Source organism: Pogoniulus pusillus, chromosome 40 (genome assembly GCF_015220805.1).
Source record: "Pogoniulus pusillus isolate bPogPus1 chromosome 40, bPogPus1.pri, whole genome shotgun sequence".
Lineage (NCBI taxonomy): Eukaryota > Metazoa > Chordata > Aves > Piciformes > Lybiidae > Pogoniulus > Pogoniulus pusillus.
The window spans coordinates 1,409,446-1,426,825 of NC_087303.1; the positions used below are offsets into that span (position 1 = coordinate 1,409,446).

At 47.1% G+C, this 17,380-nt stretch overlaps 1 protein-coding gene and 1 long non-coding RNA gene across 3 annotated transcripts; both read left to right on the forward strand.

Annotated features, from left to right (window-relative positions):
• Positions 1–2,227: 2,227 nt before the first annotated feature.
• LOC135191922 (uncharacterized) lies at positions 2,228–11,984 on the forward strand. The gene is made up of 3 exons (XR_010308882.1): positions 2,228–2,411; positions 4,916–4,978; positions 11,916–11,984. It is a non-coding gene; the product is annotated as an uncharacterized LOC135191922 (long non-coding RNA).
• Positions 11,985–12,033: 49 nt separating this feature from the next.
• On the forward strand, positions 12,034–14,948 carry HOXB3 (homeobox B3). 2 transcript variants are annotated; one of them, XM_064174442.1, is made up of 2 exons: positions 12,034–12,469; positions 14,085–14,948. In XM_064174442.1, the coding sequence occupies exons 1-2, from the start codon at positions 12,034–12,036 to the stop codon at positions 14,849–14,851; spliced, it is 1,203 nt and encodes a 400-aa protein (XP_064030512.1). In that variant the 3' UTR covers positions 14,852–14,948. The 2 variants fall into 2 exon arrangements, with proteins under 2 accessions (XP_064030512.1, XP_064030513.1); XM_064174443.1 differs by having other exon boundaries at positions 14,088–14,948.
• Positions 14,949–17,380: the final 2,432 nt, after the last annotated feature.

Here is a 17,380-nt window from a genome sequence, read left to right on the forward strand (position 1 = left end):
GTTGGGTATTTTTTTGTGTGTGTGTCCTTTTGGGGTTTTTTTTGTTTGGTACCGACAATTGCTTTGCATTCAATTTCCTCAGCTGGAGAATTCTCTTTACTCGCCTCCAGCTAAACCTGAATTTTATTTCTGTGTTTTTGGGGTTTGTTTGGTTGTGTTTTTTTTTTTTTTTTAAACCAAGCTCTTGATCTGTTGGCAAATGAAACCCGAGATGAAACCGCAGGCCCTAAGTGGCCGTAATCTAATTGATTTTATCATAAATCATCAACTTCATGAAGAACCGAAGTTTTCATTGAAGTAAATTGATATTAATGGACACTTTCTGAGATGTAACTGTATAGAGCTATATGGTGGCAGTGGTGTTCCTGCTTCTGCTCTTTTGGGACGGGCGATTTGAGGAGCGGGGTGGGGGGGGAGGTGTTCTTCCAGCTTCCATTTCTCCTACCCTCCCTAAAACATCGACCCTTGTTTCCTCCAGCTTGGGGAACCTGATCCCAGGTTTAAGTGGGGGTGGTGGATCTGAGGGCTCAGTTCTTCTGTAGAAATCCAGGAGAGCCGAGATGAGGCTTTTATTTTTGAGGTGGTGAAGCCCGAAATAGTTGAGTTCCTTTGATTTGTTCCTCTAGGTAGGTTCTCCCTTCTACCCAGGGGATGGGACATTTTGCGGGGGAAAACCCCACGCATATTGCAGGGAGGTGCATCCCGCCTCGGCCAGCATCATGTTAAAAATAGAAACAGGATTTAACCCCCACCTCCTTTCCATCTTGGTGTCCTCTTCCGCGTTCAACATCGCTCTTCCCAATTAAAAATTAACTAAGAGCCCGGGATGACTGAAAGCCCCTTGATATGGTGATGAAGTGACAGAGCGATACCCTTACAGTAATCGAGGATTTTTAGCGAAGGGCTGTGGCTTGGGGGTGTGCAGGGTGTTTGCGGGGTGCAGGGAGGATGCAGGAGTCCTCCTGTGGGCTGTGGGATCCACACGATTCCCTACAAACCATGAATATTCAACGTAAATCCTCCGAAACAGGGAAGCAGAGAAATTCCTTTGACATCACTTCTCTCTCTCCCTTCTCTGGAGGCTCCCTCTTCACAAAGGGTTAGCTTTTATGAACTATCAGAAGGAAGCAGGTAAAATGGAATCGTTTCTTCTCTCAGGTTCCCTCTCCCCCATGCCAAGCTCGTCCTCCAGCACCAGCCGAGTCCAGGAATCAGGCGAGTATCACTGAAAAAAAAACACCCCAACAAACAAACCAACCTTAATTTTCTCACAGAAACGACCAGAGCAGTAGCATGAATGCACAGTCCTCCAGGAGGATAAGGAAGGGCCGTGGGAGAAAAGCTTCGAATCATCATTTTCTATCCCACTCCACTTCTCTCTATTTTTTTTTTTTTTTTTTTTTTTTTTAGGAGGGTAGGGGTTAAATTGGGAAGAAACCAGGAACCTCGACGTGAGCGCAGGAGCCACGTCCTCTGCGCCAGGACTAGCGGAGGCTGCCTGCGTGCAGCTCCTGATGGGGCTGCGAGCCCATTTTCGTTGCTTCTGGGTGCTGTCCCACTGCTGGGAAGGCAGACAAGCCCCTCTCCCTTTCCCCCGCTTCCCAAACTCTTTATTTCCCCCTTCTTTTCCGACGCTTTTGGACCGCTGAGGCTTTGGGATGTGGGTGCTTCCCTCGTTGGAATCTAGTCGCTTCTTTAGCTTTTAGGTGAAAAGATTAACAAGGAAATTTAAAGGGAGAAAAAGAGAGAAAGAAAGAGAGAAAGAGAGAAGGAAAGGAAAGGAAAGGAAAGGAAAGGAAAGGAAAGGAAAGGAAAGGAAAGGAAAGGAAAGGTAAAGGGAAAGGAAAGGAAAGGGAAAGGAAAGGAAAGGAAAGGAAAGGGGAAAAGAAAAGAAAAGAAAAAAAAGAAAGGAAAAGGAAAAGAAAAAGAAAAGAAAAGAAAAGAAAAGAAAAGAAAAGAGGAAGAGAAGAGAAGGACAAGAGAAGAGAAGAGAAGAGAAGAGAAGAGAAGAGAAGAAAAGAAAAGAAAAGAAAAGAGAAAGAAAAAGAAAAGAAAAGAAAAGAAAAGAAAAGAAAAAAAGAAAAGAAAAGAGAAAGGAAAAGAAAAGAAAAGAAAGGAAAAGAAAAGAAAAGAAAAAGAAAAGAAAAGAAAGAAAAGAAAAGAAAAGAAAAGAAAAGAAAAGAAAAGAAAAGAAAAGAAAAGAAAAGAAAAGAAAAGAAAAGAAAAGAAGCCCAGAAGGGCCCAAATACCAGAGCAAGCCTCGGCTGCGGCTGGAGGGAGCGGGAGGCATCGCCTGCCAGAGAAGTTCGGGGAGTTTGCTGGTGGGGGAACTGGTGGGACTGGAGAAGGGGAGAGCCTACCAGTTCCTAATTCTGTACAAAATGGGCAAAAGCTTGACGTGTCCCAGTCACGTGAGCGCATAATTCAAGCTATTATTTTGGCATTTGGAAGAGGAGGGGTGGAAAGGAGCGGGGGGGGGGGGGGTGTGTGTGTGTGGAGGGGTGGTGTGTGTGTTAGAAAAGTGGGGATGGTGATTCTCAGCCCATCTCTGGTGAGCAGCTCCCAAAATAGCTACTGGTAACAGGCTTATATCGCAAACTGCCTCCTCGCCTCACTCCCCCCTACGCACCCTCCATATCCCCCTCCATTTCCCACCAGCACCTTACACCTCACCCGGGGCGGGGTGGGAGGTGGAGGGGTGGGTGAGGAGAGGTGGTTTGCGATGGGAAGATCCATAGAAGAAGGGGTGCTGCTAGGGTCAGGGGGGACCCAGCCGCGGCAGGACTGGGGAGTTGTGTGTCTGCTCGGTTGTTGCTTTTGGGTTTTTTGGTGAGACAATTCCAAAGCACTTCCGCTGATTGATCATTAACCTGGTGAGTTATTGCTCTTCTAAGCAAAGGTCAGGGGGAGAAAAAGGTCTAATCTGTCAAGGCAAACCCACCGCTCACTCAGTTTCATTTTGATTTCTTATCCGAGCTGGCTTCTGTTTGGGGTTTCAGGAGGTCCTGGACCTTCCATAATTCTCCCTACCTTCTCAGAGCTCTCCCCTCCCTCGGGCAGACTGGTTGCGGAGTGGGAAAACTCCAAATCCTTCTTTTTAGACCAAAAGTGGTGGTGGTGGTGGAGCAGCCTCATGGGAGGAGGATGTGGGTGCTATCCCGGAGAGGGGGGTGCGGGGTAAGCAGGGCCGGGCTGGACTCGCACCGCCTCCATTGGGAAGCGAATGCAAAAAAAAAAGCCTCACACCACCACCAAACCCAAACAGAGACAAAACCCCCACCCAAACAAATCACAAATAAGAAACCCAGAGAACATCAGGAGGGGGAGAACTTCCCTCCGTTCCTTCTCAGTTTGTTCTACGGGGGAATAAATGAGAAACAAAGCAAAACCAAACACCTCCCTCCCCCTCTCCCCCCCGACCCCTCGCTACCCTCCTTACTGGAGCCGTTATTTACGCCAGCTTCTTTTTGCTTGTTTGTTTCTCTTCTCCTCTCCTCCCTCTTTCCTCCTTCATCCACTCCAACTACAAGAGATTCCTCTCTCTTTTTTTTTTCCACGTCTCACTTCTCCCTTTCCTCGCCAGGCCTGGCGTGGGAGGAACTGGCCGGGGTTCAGCCAGCTCTCAGCATAGAAAGGGTGGATTTTTCCTTCTTTCCTTTTATTCTCCCCCCCCCCCCCCCCCCCCCCCCCCTTTCATAAATATCTGTGTGTATTCTACAGAAGGAACTGAAAAGCTCCCAGTGAAAGGGGGGTGAGAGGGCGGGTGGGAAGGCTGTGATGTAAGTGGAATATTGCCAGGGCTGTGTATTAAAGTGTGCACGCATGTAATAATAATACTAATAAAAAATACAGCGATAGGCCCTGACTCGAGAAGGTCACGAAGCATCCGCGGGTGATTTATGGACTCGGGGATGTTGTCACAGGCAGAGCAAGGGTGTGAGGGGAACATTTTTATTTGAGATTAATAACATCAACATACAGAACGGAAACAGGATTATTAAAGCGACTGAATGTTTCCCCAAACGAAAATAATTCTAAATGAGATTGCTTTTTCTCTCTTCCCCTTCTTTTCTCCCTTCTCCGAGTCCTTCGTGCCAGAGCTGAGGTGATAAATCTCGGCGCGGCTTTAAAAATGTTTACGGCTCCATACCGTTAATTCTGATGGCAAATCGCTGCCGGCTGAACGGTGTCCTCGTCTGCCACAAAGCAGCTCAGTGTCGTGTGTGTGTGTGTGTCCCTCCCCTTTCCGTGGGGACCACGTTGGAGAATCACGAAAAAACCCCAAAACACACATTCAAAATATTTGGTGGGGTTTTTTTGTCCGCTTTATAAGAAAGCTGCCTCCTGTTTTCCCTCCTGTTACGCCGTAGCTGAGTCCCGAGACAATTAACCGCATGTATTTAATCTCCTAAACGCATTAACTCTGAAATTACCATCAGAATTTAACCCAAACTCTCTATATTTCTGTAATTTAAATTACATTCGGGTTCATCAGCAGCCATGGACAAACCACTCACCCTCCCCAGCTCCCCATCACTAACACGAAGTGTTTCTCTCGCCAGGGGGGGAAGAAGGGGGTTTCCTCGGAAAAAAGGTGGAAGGAAAAGTCCAAGAGAGAAGGGATTACATCAAAACCAGGGAAATAAACTTGGGATCCACCGCCTCTGATGCGAATATCGGGTTATCGATGGATTGAGGCCATGCGGCTCCTGTAAAGGCTGCGGTGGCTCAGATGGGAGGTGATCTCAGAGGAAATGCTGGGGGGGCTTTTGTTCATTAGATCCCATCTTCTTCCCATTGCCACCCAAAGGTTTCTCCCTATCATGAGTCCCTTTGGCCTCGTTTTTTTAACCCAACTTTCATACTTGTTTTCCTCTCCCCCCACCCCTTTTTTTTTTTTTTTCTACTTCCCCAGCTCTTCTGCTTTCTCCAAATCCACCGCTGCCTCGGATTTGCTGGACCAGACATCCGAGGACTGGTGAGTTTGGGCTGAATGTCCTACCTGGCCCCCCTGTCTGTGTGTGTCTCCGTGTTTTCCCTCTGTAATCCCACTCGGGAGCCATTCCTTCTCCAAAGTCACCCAACGTGACTTTCGTTTTTTTTTTTCTTCTACTTCTTTTTTTTATTTTTTTTGACTCCCACCCCTCCACCCACCCCAAACGCGGCCGCCCTGCTTTTCAGCTGAGTATTTTCATTTTGCTACTGGCTTGTCTTTAAACTTTGGTGATTTATGGCCGTTAACTCTGAGGGAGTGTTTTAAAAGGAAGATATTTCCTGTGCTCCCTTTGAAGGGGGAAACCCGCTCAGATCGCAACATTTGCTGCTGATTTCGTGGCCAGGGAGTTACATTTTTAAAGGGGGGGGGGGGGAGGAATTAAAAAAGGAAGAAAGAAAAAGAAAAGAAACAGCTACAACCCAAGCAAAGATGGCAACAACGCAGGGAGCCTAAAAAAACAGACCTACTTACAGGAGTTCAACATATAAAAGTGCAAGGACCTTCTTAAGAGGGTTGGGGGGGGTTGTTTTGTTTTTTTTTCCCCTCTTTTTTCCAGTTGTTAGTGAAGGTTATAACAAAATGTTGCACTTCAAAGAAGTTACTTGCAGATTCCGAGGCGCTTCTGATTGCCTGGGTACTCCTAATAGGTCAGTGGAGATCCATATCCACAACCCTCTAGAGTGCTTCACCTATAAAGAAGTCCTTAACAGTCCACGACTCTTTTTTTTTTCTTCTTTTCTTCCCTGGAATTTCAACGCCGGGGTTCCAAAATAGGAACTATCTTGTAGCAGAAGATTTATGGTGGAGCAGTTGGTTAAAAAGTCGGATGGGAGGGAAAACAACCCTGCCCTTAAAAGATCCCAATAACGGTGTCCCCTGGTTGAGACCCTCCCGTCTGGGATCCGAAGGCTGCAGACAAAACAATAGCTGGAAACACCGTAATCCTTGGGATATCCATCACCTAGAAAATCTTGGCTGGCCAAGCCAGAGTGAGTCTTTTCCAAAGTCAGATGTTTGCTGGGACACGCTCCCTTCTCTTCCCAGAGTTATCAGCCTAAAAGGTGCACACACATACCGGGGGGAGGGGGGGTGAAGGGAAAAAAACGTGTGACGCAACCCCCCCACACACCCCCCCCCGACGGCTCATACCTTCCCAGCAAAGTCCACAAGGCTTTTGTGATCCTTCTTTTTCTTGCTTTGCCAAAAGCGAATTCCCACCCGTCAGCACTTCACCCAAAGGGGCGAGAGGAGGATTTCAGGGAGGGAAGAGAATCGGGATGGGAAACAAAAGTAGCACTTGACTCACACACACACCCCCCCACCAAAAAGTGCAGACACCTAAATTCCTCCTTGCTCTGCCTTCCTCCCACTCGCCAGCTACTCCTCGTCACCGACTTTCCCTCCCCCCCACCCCTCCCGAAAACCATCTTGGCCAGTTTCAGTTCCCAGTAACCGGGATGGGAGCCGCGGGAAGAGGCGTAAATCTCAGAGGCGACAGACCAGCGCCTTGCACCGTGCCAATGGTGTTATTAATAACAGCAATAATAATCATCAGCTTTATTATCCATCACCTCTCTGCCTTAGCCTCCCCCGGGGGTGATTTAACACACACCCCCTCCAAATCTAACATCTAGCCCTCGGCGGGGGGCGGAGGGGGGGGGGATCCCCAGGATGCCCCAGACATTGGGACGCTCCAACTTTTACTCCAAAGTTCCGCGGGGCTGCGAAGTTGCAACGCGAGAGATTCCTCCCCTTATTCCCCTCCATTTCTTTTGCAAATCCCACTCAGATTTTCGGCTTCCCCCGAAAAAAAAAAGAAGTGAGTTTGATACGGGGGGGGGAGGACGCTTTGGGGGGACACACGGCCGAGGGTTGCTTTTCAAGGAGCCAAAGGCTGCTGAAGGGTTTGGGGCGGGGGTAAGGCAAAGCTGAAGCTATTGAAAGCGTCTCTCTGGCCGGCGCGGAAAGGGGAGAGAGAAGAGAGTCTGGGCCGGGGCGGGGAGGGGGGGGAACAACACCCACTATGACTATGTTGAAACGGTTTATTAGCATAAATTGACACCTAATTGTTAAACACGTGAATCAAAGGCAAAGCTTTGCCATCTCTCTGCCTAGGCCTCTGTCCACCGCGGTTGCAATTAGCATAATTTTTCACTAGTGACGCTGCTCGGGAGGTTCGTTTTGCCCCACGATCCTAACCCAAATCTTCACTTTTAAATATCCCCTCGGCTTTATTTAATTATTTTTTTTTTGGGTTCGACACCCCCCGCCCCCCTTCCCCTCTCCCCCATCACCCTACCGTCCTCTCTTTACCTCACCCATCTGCCCCCCACACCCCCCACACCCCCCTTCCCCTCCTTAGGCTGGATTCTTTTCGTTATTATTTTCATCCCAGCCAAGCATTGCATAGTTAAAAGAGGGGAAGAGGAGGGTGTGTGTGTGTGTGTGTTGTGTTCAGCTTTTCTTTCTTTCTTTTTTTTTCCCTCCCTTCTCCTTTCCCTTCTTCCCCTTTGCCGTGCTAAAGCAGAGGCCATTGTTATCACTGAGCAGCGCCTACCAGGCTAGAGGGCAACCAGAATCTCAAGCTTTGGCCACTTAAAGCCTCCTTGGTTTGTTTTTTTATTTTTTGTTGTTGTGTTCCCCCCCCCCCCCGCTCCCTGCACATCTTGGAAGCTGGAAAGCATCTCTATTTTTTTTTCTCTCCCTTGTTGTTGGTTGTCGGGGTTGGATTTTTTTTTTCCCTCCTCTTCTCTCTTCCCAAACGGAGACAGAAAGACAATCTGAGCTGCCGTAACCGAAAGCTCCACTGGCTGAACCCCCTCCCCCTCTGATTTGGCTTTTTTTTATCCATATATATATATATACACACACCTATAGGCACGCATATGCTGGATTTTTTGCCCGGCGTTGATTCCTTGAACGTTTTTAAAGGAAGGAGGGGGTTGGAGCTGAGCCGGGGGGGGTGGAATCATTCCTTGCTTATTGATTGCGTGGATGCTGGATGTGAAAATATATTATGTCTGCCTGTGCTTGGCTCGTCAGAGACTAAGGTAAGCCGGACTCAAATAGGCTATCACTTTGTGAATGGCGGAGTATATGTCCCAATGATTTATGACCATATGACTCCAATCTCGGTTCAAGAAGAGTTCACAAGCTTTAAGCTTCCTTCCACGCAGAGACTCTTTTGCAGCCCTCACCCAGGGCCCTTTTTCTCTCTCTCCCCCCCCCCCCTCTCTCCCCCCCACCCCCCTTTTCTTTCTTCGCGTTACAACTGGGGAGTTCTGGTTGGGGTGAAGCTGCCTTGTGGGGGGAGGGAAAAGGGAAATTTTAGGAATGTGTCTCCTTATTTTGCAGGCAGATCCTCCGCAAAGGCAGTGCCTGGGCTCTGAGCTCTTTCCCTTAAGCGGCCGACCTATTGTTAAGGGCAGGTTTAGAATATTTATTATTACTAATAATTTAAATGAAAAGCGGGGCTCTGCCCGGCTTGGCTGGTTGTGGGAAATCTACCTTGGGAGGGGGGCAAGGGGAGGGGAAAGGAGCTGCTCCTCTTCATAAACACACTCAGGTTGGGAATTTAGGATTTCCAACATGGAGGGGATGGCTTTGCAGCGAGAATCCCTTTGCCTTGGATTTTTTCTTTCCCCTTCCCTACTGCCTGCTTAATTTTTTTTTCCTCTTCCCGTAGTCCCCTTCTCTCTTTTTTATTCCCCCCCTCCCCGCCCCCCTTTCTCCACGCTTTATCCTGATTTATATCTTAATGTCATTTTTGGAGGGGGGGGATGGTTTTCATTTCAACCTTCCTTTAAACCCTCACCCTGCAAAGTTGCAGGCAGAAGAGTTCGCGGTTTAAATGTTACCGCTCCTTGCGAAGTGAAACTTGGAGCGGGATGAAAACCTCCCCCCTCATAAAAAACCAAACAACAAAAAAACCCCCAACAACCCCCCCCCCCCCGGCATACTTCCCGACTTTAATTGGAACAGGAGATAATCGAATATTTATTATTCTGCCTCAGATTCTTTTTTTTTTTTTAATCCCTGGGAGGTGTGGGGGGGGGAAGGTTTAAACAATTCCTTGGAGTAAATAATTAGGATCGCGGCCGTCCTGGGTGAAGATAAATGAGCAGCATTTGCGAGGCGCTGAGAGATGAGGTACAAAGCAAAACCTTCTGTGGAAGCCACAAGGCAGCGAGCTTTTGGGGAGAGGAGGGTTGTAAATTTATTTTATGGACATTTAAACAACATCGGGAGGGAAAAAAAAAAACCAAAACCAAAACCCAAACCCCAAACAACAAACCAAACCCAACAACAACAACAACAAAAACCCCCAACCCCACCAAAACCCAACCGAACCTCATCGGTGTTAGTTTAAACTGCCTCTAACTGAGCCTCCAGATTGGTTTGGGTTTGGTTTGTTGTGGATTTTTTATCCCCCCTTTTATTTTTGATTCCTTTTTTTTTCCCCTTTTCTTTTTGATTCTTTTTCCCCCCCTTCCTTTTTCTTTTTGATTCCTTTTTTTCCCCTTTTCTGTTTGATTCCTTTCCCCCCCCCCCCTTTTTCTTTTTGATTCCTCTGGCAGACGGAAAGGCCTTGGAGAAATTCCCACCTCTGCCCTCGTAGATATTTGCAGGAAAGCTATTCATAATAAAGGCGCTGCTGTTTGCTAATTAATTCACAGCTCGGGTAGTGGAGTCTACTTTTTAATAAGACATATTTATCATGGTGAGGAAACCAAATGAGGATAAAACTCCCAGCCAGGATATCACCCCGGCTGGAAGACAATAATACATCTCCGTGGAAGATACAATACAGATTGGGGAATGCAGAAAGGATTTAATCACTGTTAAAATAAAAATAAGAATAAAAGCCAAGCAGTCCCTTCGTGGGCATAGTGTCTAGGGCTGGTTTCATGTGACATGACAGAACACAGCAGTCAGGGAAGGAGGAGGGAGAAAAAAAAGGAAGAATAGATGTTATTTATCTTGGAGTTGTGGCTTCTGTTACACTTCCCCCCCCCCCCAATCCCTTGGAAATATCGTGTTAGACTTTATCTGCAGTGAGTTTGTTTTGTTTTATTTTAAGGGAGTGAAAGAGCCCAGATAAAATTAAATATACAAGAGATACAATTAAATACACAGGGGCTATCAATTCCAAACCGGGATGCAGAGTGGCTCCTTGCAAACTCTGAGCTGCAGAGAGCTCAGAGCTCGACCTTTTATAATGTCTGTGAGGTGCAAGAGGAGTCTTTAGCTAAATAATCTGCAGATTATTTTTGGGGGCAAGGTGGTTTTTGTATTTCTAAGGGCATGGTAGGTTTTGTATTCCTAAGGGTATTTTGGGGCTGTTTTTTAAGGTGGAGGAAGTTTATGCTTTGAGAAAGAGAGAGGAAAAGAGAGAGAGGGAAAGAGAAAAAGAGAGAGGAAAAGAGAGAAATAGAGAGGAAAATGGAGAAAGAGAAAGGAAAAGAGAGGAAGGAAAAGAAAGAGAGAGGAGAAGAGAGAGAAAGGAAAAGAGAGAAAGGAAAAAGAGAAAGAAAAATGAAAGAGGAAAAAAGAAGGAAAATAAAAAGTAAATAAAAGAAAAAGAGGGGGGAGGGGAAGGGAAAGAAAAATAAAATTAGAAATAGAAAAAAAAAAAAAAGAGAAATTAAAAGCAAATTATAAAAGCCAGAGAGAAAATGAAAAAAATGAAGGAAAAAAAATCCTCCCTCAAACCCAAAGTAAGGTTTTATTTTGTAATTTGAGGCTTTGGATTGAAGATTTTAGACTTTTGGAGCTTAGATTGAAGGAAAGAAGAAGGATAAATAAATCACAGGGGTAGAAAGTTAAGAGCAAATGGCCTGCTGACGTGTTTGTTTTCCAGGGATTAAAAAACAACCAACAACCCAACCCAAAACCCCACAACAGCAACTAAACTGGGTTTGGAATCACATTTTCCCAGGGGTAGTTGCAGATTCAGGACCGAGGAGTACAAAGCAGTGCACGCAGGGGAGGCAGGAGGTATTCTAGCTCCAACCTGTGCTACTAGAAAGAGAGAAACCAACAAGCAGCCCGAAGAAAGCACATTGCTGAATCTGTGCTGTTGCTTAAATCTGATTGAAACATATTCCAAAGACAGTGGGAACCTCTGTGCCAACAGCAAAGCGAGCTGGCTGTGCCAGGTCACAGTTACCTGGGTGAAAGATGTTGGCTCTTTGCTTGTTTTCAGGCTAGCTCCAAGTATTTGCTGTTTTCAGACACCCTCACAGTTTTTTTTGAGGGAGACCCTTGCAATGAACTCAGCAGAGCTCTAATTTCTGGTAGTGTAATGCCTTGCTGGTTTTCATGTGTGTGAATGGCTGGTGTGAAGAGGTCAGGGGTAAGAAAGCAAAGACTTTTGACTCCTTTCGTTGCTTGGAGCTGGCAGTTTTCTGCTCTATATTCTTACATTTAGATCTGTGCTGTCTGCACGTGGATGTGTGTGTGCCTGTACATGACACATCTATGTGCTTATACACTTCTATAGGGGTGAAGTGGGGGTGCATGGAGGGGGGTGGGGGGTGTGCATTGATGTGCAACAGCTAAAGAAGTCAATAGATGTATGCTGATGAAACCACGTGTGCTTATGGAGCATGTGTGTGCTTAGACGTCCTGGCTGCTGTCCTCTGAGGAATAAAAAGGTGCAGATAACCAAACACCAATCCACCAACAGCCAGAAAAGCTAACACCCCCCGCCCCCCCAACCCCCCTCCTCCAAATCAGCTCAACATTTTGCCACTGTAACATTTGCTGAGCCTTCTTAAGCTGCACGCAGGATGAAATCTGCTCCAAGCATCTGTTCACCCTGTTCTGCGGGACCCTATTCATGTCATGGGCCTTTCAGGCTCCAAGATGGATTCATAGGCTGGGTACTATTATTGTGTGTTTTCTCCTAACCTTTCAGGTCAGCTTCCAATAGACAGCTGGAAACGGCCTGTCACGTGGCCTTGGGGTGCCAATGTTCTGCCATAGGGGTGTCAAGACCCTGGTAGCCGTAAAAATCCTTTTGGGGAGCCCCAGAGATGCAGAAGACGACCTACTACGACAGCTCCACGCTCTTTGGGGGTTACTCCTACGGGAGTGCCAATGGGTTTGGTTACGAGGGTCCCCAGCAGCCCTTCCAGACGGCATCTCATGTGGAGAACGACTACCAGAGGTCTGCCTGCTCCCTCCAGTCTCTTGGCAACACAACCCCACACGCAAAAAGTAAAGACCTGAACGGGAGCTGCATGCGTCCAAGCTTGCCCCAGGAGCACCATCCGCCTCCCCCAGTCTCCCCACCCTCAAACCCTGCCGCCAACAGCGCCAGTAGCAACAGCAATAACCAGTCGGGAAGCAGTAAAACTGCCCCCAGCAAAGCCAACCTCAGTGCAAACGCCACTCTCACCAAGCAGATTTTCCCCTGGATGAAAGAATCGAGGCAAAACTCCAAACAGAAAACCAGCTCCCCCAGCACAGGTACACTGCTCTGCTTTTGGAAGCCTCCCCTCCTCCCTCTTCCCCAGAGGCGTCTTGTTGGGAGGGAGGAGAGAAAGGGGGAGGATGCTGGTGGTGGGCATAAACCCAAGGCTGCTATTCCTGCTTGAGGAGGGGAGATTTAAACTGGGTGTTAGAAAGAAATTCTTTACAGTGAGGGTGATGAGACACTGGAGCAGCCCAGGCAGGTGGCTGATGCCCCCTCCCTGCAGGTGTTCAAAGCCAGATTGGATGAGGCCTTGAGCAACCTGGGCTAGAGGGAGGTGTCCCTGCCCGTGGCAAAGGGGTTGGAACTACATCAACTTCAAGGTCCTTTCCAATCCAAACCATTCCATAAACCTGTGAATCCCCATGCCCTGGCCAGGCTGTACAAGCTTTGGCTCATCCTATAGCACTGACTGAATACATTTGTGTTTATTTTGGGTTTAATTTAAAGAGAGCCAGCCCACCACAGGGAGATAACAACCAGCAGCTTGCATGTACAGAGACAGGAAAACATGCACCCACCACTCAGTGCAGTGAGGCTAAAGCAGAGCCCTTGTGCTCTCATTAAACATGGTTTTGTGGGCACGATGGTATTGGGTTGATGGTTGGACTCAGTGATCTTAGGAGGTCTTTTCAAACCAAACCAATTCTATATTTCTGTAATCCTATAATCCTCTGATTCTATGATTTGATGATTCTCTGGTTCCATGATACCTTCCACCTCACTGCCTCCAGACACAGCAGTAAATGTGGTGCTTGGAGTGGGAGTGTGCATACAGAGAGCATGTTCACAAACAGATGTATGTTCTGCTGTGCACACCCCTCTAACATCTCCAGGGGTTGGGGAGATAGTCAAGGTGAGGCTCAACAGGGCAACCTGGTCAAGTTGAGGATGTCTCTGCTGACTGCAGGGGGGGTGGGTTGGACTGGATGACCTTAGGAGGTCCTTTCCAACCCAGAACCATTTTATGATCCTATTATTCCATGATTCTAACATGCCCAAGAAAGAAAATCAGTGTGGAAATCTCACTGTTCTGATCAACACCTTCCTGTAAGCTTCCTGGCACACATTAACATTCTTTACCTGTTTAATTTGTGTTTGCCTCACCAAAAGGCAGGCACTGATCTGACTCGGCGCTGAGCAATGCACGCACAAATATTCCTGATGCAGCAGCCCAAGAGCCAGGAGCAAAACACCTCCCGGTGCTGACCTGGTGTTGGTGTTAATTGGCTTTGCAGCTCTTTCCCTTCCCTCCCTCCCTCCCCCCAACCCCTGCCAAATATTATTTTCTCAAAATTATCTGCTGGAAATAATCGACTCCTAAATAAATGGCCCTGGAATCCTTTTTCTCCATGACATGATCAAATTTTCATAAAGCAGGGGCAGCTTTGGAGAACAGAACTCTTAATAAATGACATGATTATGGAGTGCAGGCTAATGTGAAGGGGTGAGGGAAAAGGGTGGTGGGGATGGAGATGGGGATGGAGGGGGGGGGGGAGGGAGAAGAGGGGGGGGGGATCGAACCCATGTGCCTGTTCCAGGATTTATTAAGAAACGATGCATTCAATTTCTGCATGTAAGTAATTATCTTTGATTTCATTTGGTGGCCAGCAGAAACCTGCAGCGGGGAGAAAAGCCCTCCGGGCTCCTCGGCCTCCAAGAGAGCCCGCACAGCCTACACCAGCGCTCAGCTGGTGGAGCTGGAGAAGGAATTCCACTTCAACCGCTACCTGTGCAGACCCCGGCGCGTGGAGATGGCCAACCTGCTGAACCTCAGCGAGAGGCAGATCAAGATCTGGTTTCAGAACAGGAGGATGAAGTATAAGAAAGATCAGAAGTCGAAGGGCATGGGGTCTTCTTCCGGAGGACCTTCCCCCACCGGCAGCCCCCCCCAGCCCATGCAGTCCTCGGCTGGCTTTATGAACGCCTTGCACACCATGAGCAGTAACTATGACGCCCCCTCGCCGCCTTCCTTCAACAAACCCCACCAAAATGCCTATGCCATGTCAACTAACTACCAAAACCCCATCAAAGGCTGCCCTTCCCAACAGAAATACGCCAACACCGCCCCTGAATACGACCCCCACGTCTTACAAGGGAATGGGGTGGCCTACGGGACTCCCACTATGCAGGGCAGCCCCGTCTATGTTGGAGGCAACTATGTGGATTCTATGCCCACCTCTGGCCCATCCCTTTATGGCCTCAATCATCTGCCACATCACCAGGCTGCCAACATGGACTACAGCGGGCCCCCTCAGATGCCCCCAAGCCAGCACCACGGACCGTGTGAGACCCACCCCACCTACACGGACCTTTCCACGCACCACGCTTCTTCTCAGGGCAGAATCCAAGAGGCTCCCAAGTTGACCCACCTGTGATAGGGAGCAGGGGCAGGCTCAGGTGAAGCTGATGGGAACCCCCACCATGGGGCCTGGGAGAGGGGAAAAGGGCAGGATGGGCTTCAGGAACATTTGTGTTGAGCAATTCTCTTTCTTTCTCTCTCTCTTTCTCTTTCTCTCTCTTTCTCTCTCTCTCTCCTCTCTCCCTTTCTCTCTCTCTCTCCTCTTTCCCTTTCTCTCTCTTTCTTTCTTGCTTTCTTGCTTTCTTGCTTTCTTCTTGCTTTCTTGCTTTCTTGCTTTCTTTCTTGCTTTCTTTCTTGCTTTCTTTCTCTCTCTCTTGCTTTCTCACTTTCTCTCTCATTTTCTCACTTTCTCACTTTCTCTCTCTCTTTCTCTCTCTCTCTCTTTCTCTCTTTCCCTCTCTCTTTCTCTCTCTTTGCCAGGGCAATTGCTACTAGGTGGTTGTGCTTGTTGTTAGTGTTTTTTTTGGGGTTGTTAGGCACAATTTCCAACCATTTCAGCATGGGCTGCCAAGAGCAGCTCTCTCTGAAGAGCTAATACCTCCCACGTTTCAACACAAATGCTTCTGAAACAGGTTTGGGGTAATTTTGTGGGAAATCAGCAGATTTCAAGCAGTAACATCCTTCATTTCCAAACCAAGTAGAGATCATCACTGCTAATTCTTGGGACACTGGGAAGGAGAAGAGCCAAGCAGCCAACTCTTGCCAGTCGGTGCCTCTGCATCTACCAAACATGCACCTGTATCTACACATGCAATCGAAAGAGGTTCATGAGCAAACCACCCTCCTCTCCACCTGCTTCCCAAGAGGAATCTGGGGCTTCCCTTTCCAGCCTTCAGAGGAGTTTCACTGAACAACTCCCCACCAACCCCCACATGAACTGCAAATATACACACCTGCCAACGCTCGGGATTCACACTCTTCCCCTCCAGGCCCTGCCTCTCCTCTCAAGAAGAATAACAACTGAAGAAATGAGGATAAGAATTTCAAAAGGGCTGGGAAAAAAAAAATAAGGAAAAGGTTTGGGAATGTCCAACCCCCACCCCCAACACTAACAGCAGTCCAAAGAGAGGAAGAAAATGTTGACAGGTCTGGATATTTCCCCATCTTTGCCTCTGATGAGACGAAACCTCCATTCGCCAACGCCAGGATGTTGGGTTTTTGGGTGGTGTTTCTTTTATTTTTCTTTGTTGTTGGTTTTTGGGGAGTGTTTTTCTTAGGGTTCATTCACAGAAAAACAATCTCTAAGACTTAGGAAGTCCTACTCTTCTTTCCTCCTCTTCTCTTTGACCTTACGTGAAAACAGGGTATATTTGAACACATGGAATGTCCTCCAATCGAAGCAGAAGTGAATGGATCTCACTTATTTGCTAATGCTTTCTTGTCTGGACATCTTTGTTGCACTTAGAGTTTACATAGAATGGGTATGAAAACAACTTTGAAGGGTTTTTTTTTTGTCCAGCTCAGTCAAAAAGCCCTTCAATTGGTGTGTGTTCTGGTGAACATTCATAAATATATTTATTGGTTGTAGCCAGTTAAAAAGATTTTTTTTTTCCGGTTTTGTTTCATATTTTCTTTTAATTTGTTTTGTTTTTAAGATATTTGTCTTTTTTGGGGCACTCTTATTTATCCCCAGTATTATGTATTTATACGAGGGGGGGGGGGAACAAAAAAAAACAAAACAAAAAGAACAAAAAAAAAAGGGGGGGAAGAAAAAGGGGAAAAAATAATGAAAAAAAAAAGGTCATTTTTAATTTTCATTTTAGTTGAGTTTTGGTTTGTTTGGGTTTGTTTTTGGCCTTTACTTGTTACACATTGTCTTTCCTTGTTGTTGTACAACGAGCTTTCTCTTTTTAGTTGTTGTAATTTAGGAGGAGCAGTAGGTTTTATGTTACCTTCGTACTTATGGCTTAATGTAATTAGTTCTACTGGAGGCATGAGAGCAGAACCCGACTGTAATTGTATAGTCCTGAATTAGAAGATCTATAGAGAATCCCTCCCCACCTCACCCCCTCCTCTTTGGAGCATCTCTCTTTGTTCCTACAGTAGTTACATTTTCTTTCCTTGCTGAAGGGTTGTCTGTTGAGCAATTCTTGAATAAACTTTCTGTTATCAATTTTACCTTGTCCTAGCAGTCGGATTTAAAGGCAAAAAAGACAAAAGAAACTGAACCCACAAAACCCAACAACCAACCCCCCCCTCCCCAAGCATCTGCGTGGGAAAAAAGGCAGGGGGAAAAAGAGGATCCCGCAGTGTAGTTAAAGGCAGTTGGCTTCGTGGATGGGATTTGTGGGGTGGGAACCTAAAGATATGGACCAAAAAAAAAGCTGGGTTATCCCCTGCGCGGGTTCCTACGCGGTCTCTACGCGGCTGCGGTCACAAAGCGGGATCACGTGGTGCTGGGGTCGGGTTGCTATTGGGCCGTAAATGAAAACAAAGGAAAAAGGATTAATCAGAAAGGGTTGGCGGTGGGGGGAAAGAAATGGAAAAAAAAAAAAAAGGAAAATAAGAGGGAAAAAAATAAAAAAGGGGAAAAGAACAAAAAGAA

What these genes read in the sequence shown, in the direction of transcription:
- HOXB3 (XM_064174442.1), top strand. Translation starts at nt 12,034, where the DNA reads ATGCAGAAGACGACCTACTACGACAGCTCCACGCTCTTTGGGGGTTAC. An exon ending in AACCAGCTCCCCCAGCACAG is followed by an intron (nt 12,470 to 14,084) that starts GTACACTGCTCT and finishes TTTGGTGGCCAG; the next exon opens with CAGAAACCTGCAGCGGGGAG.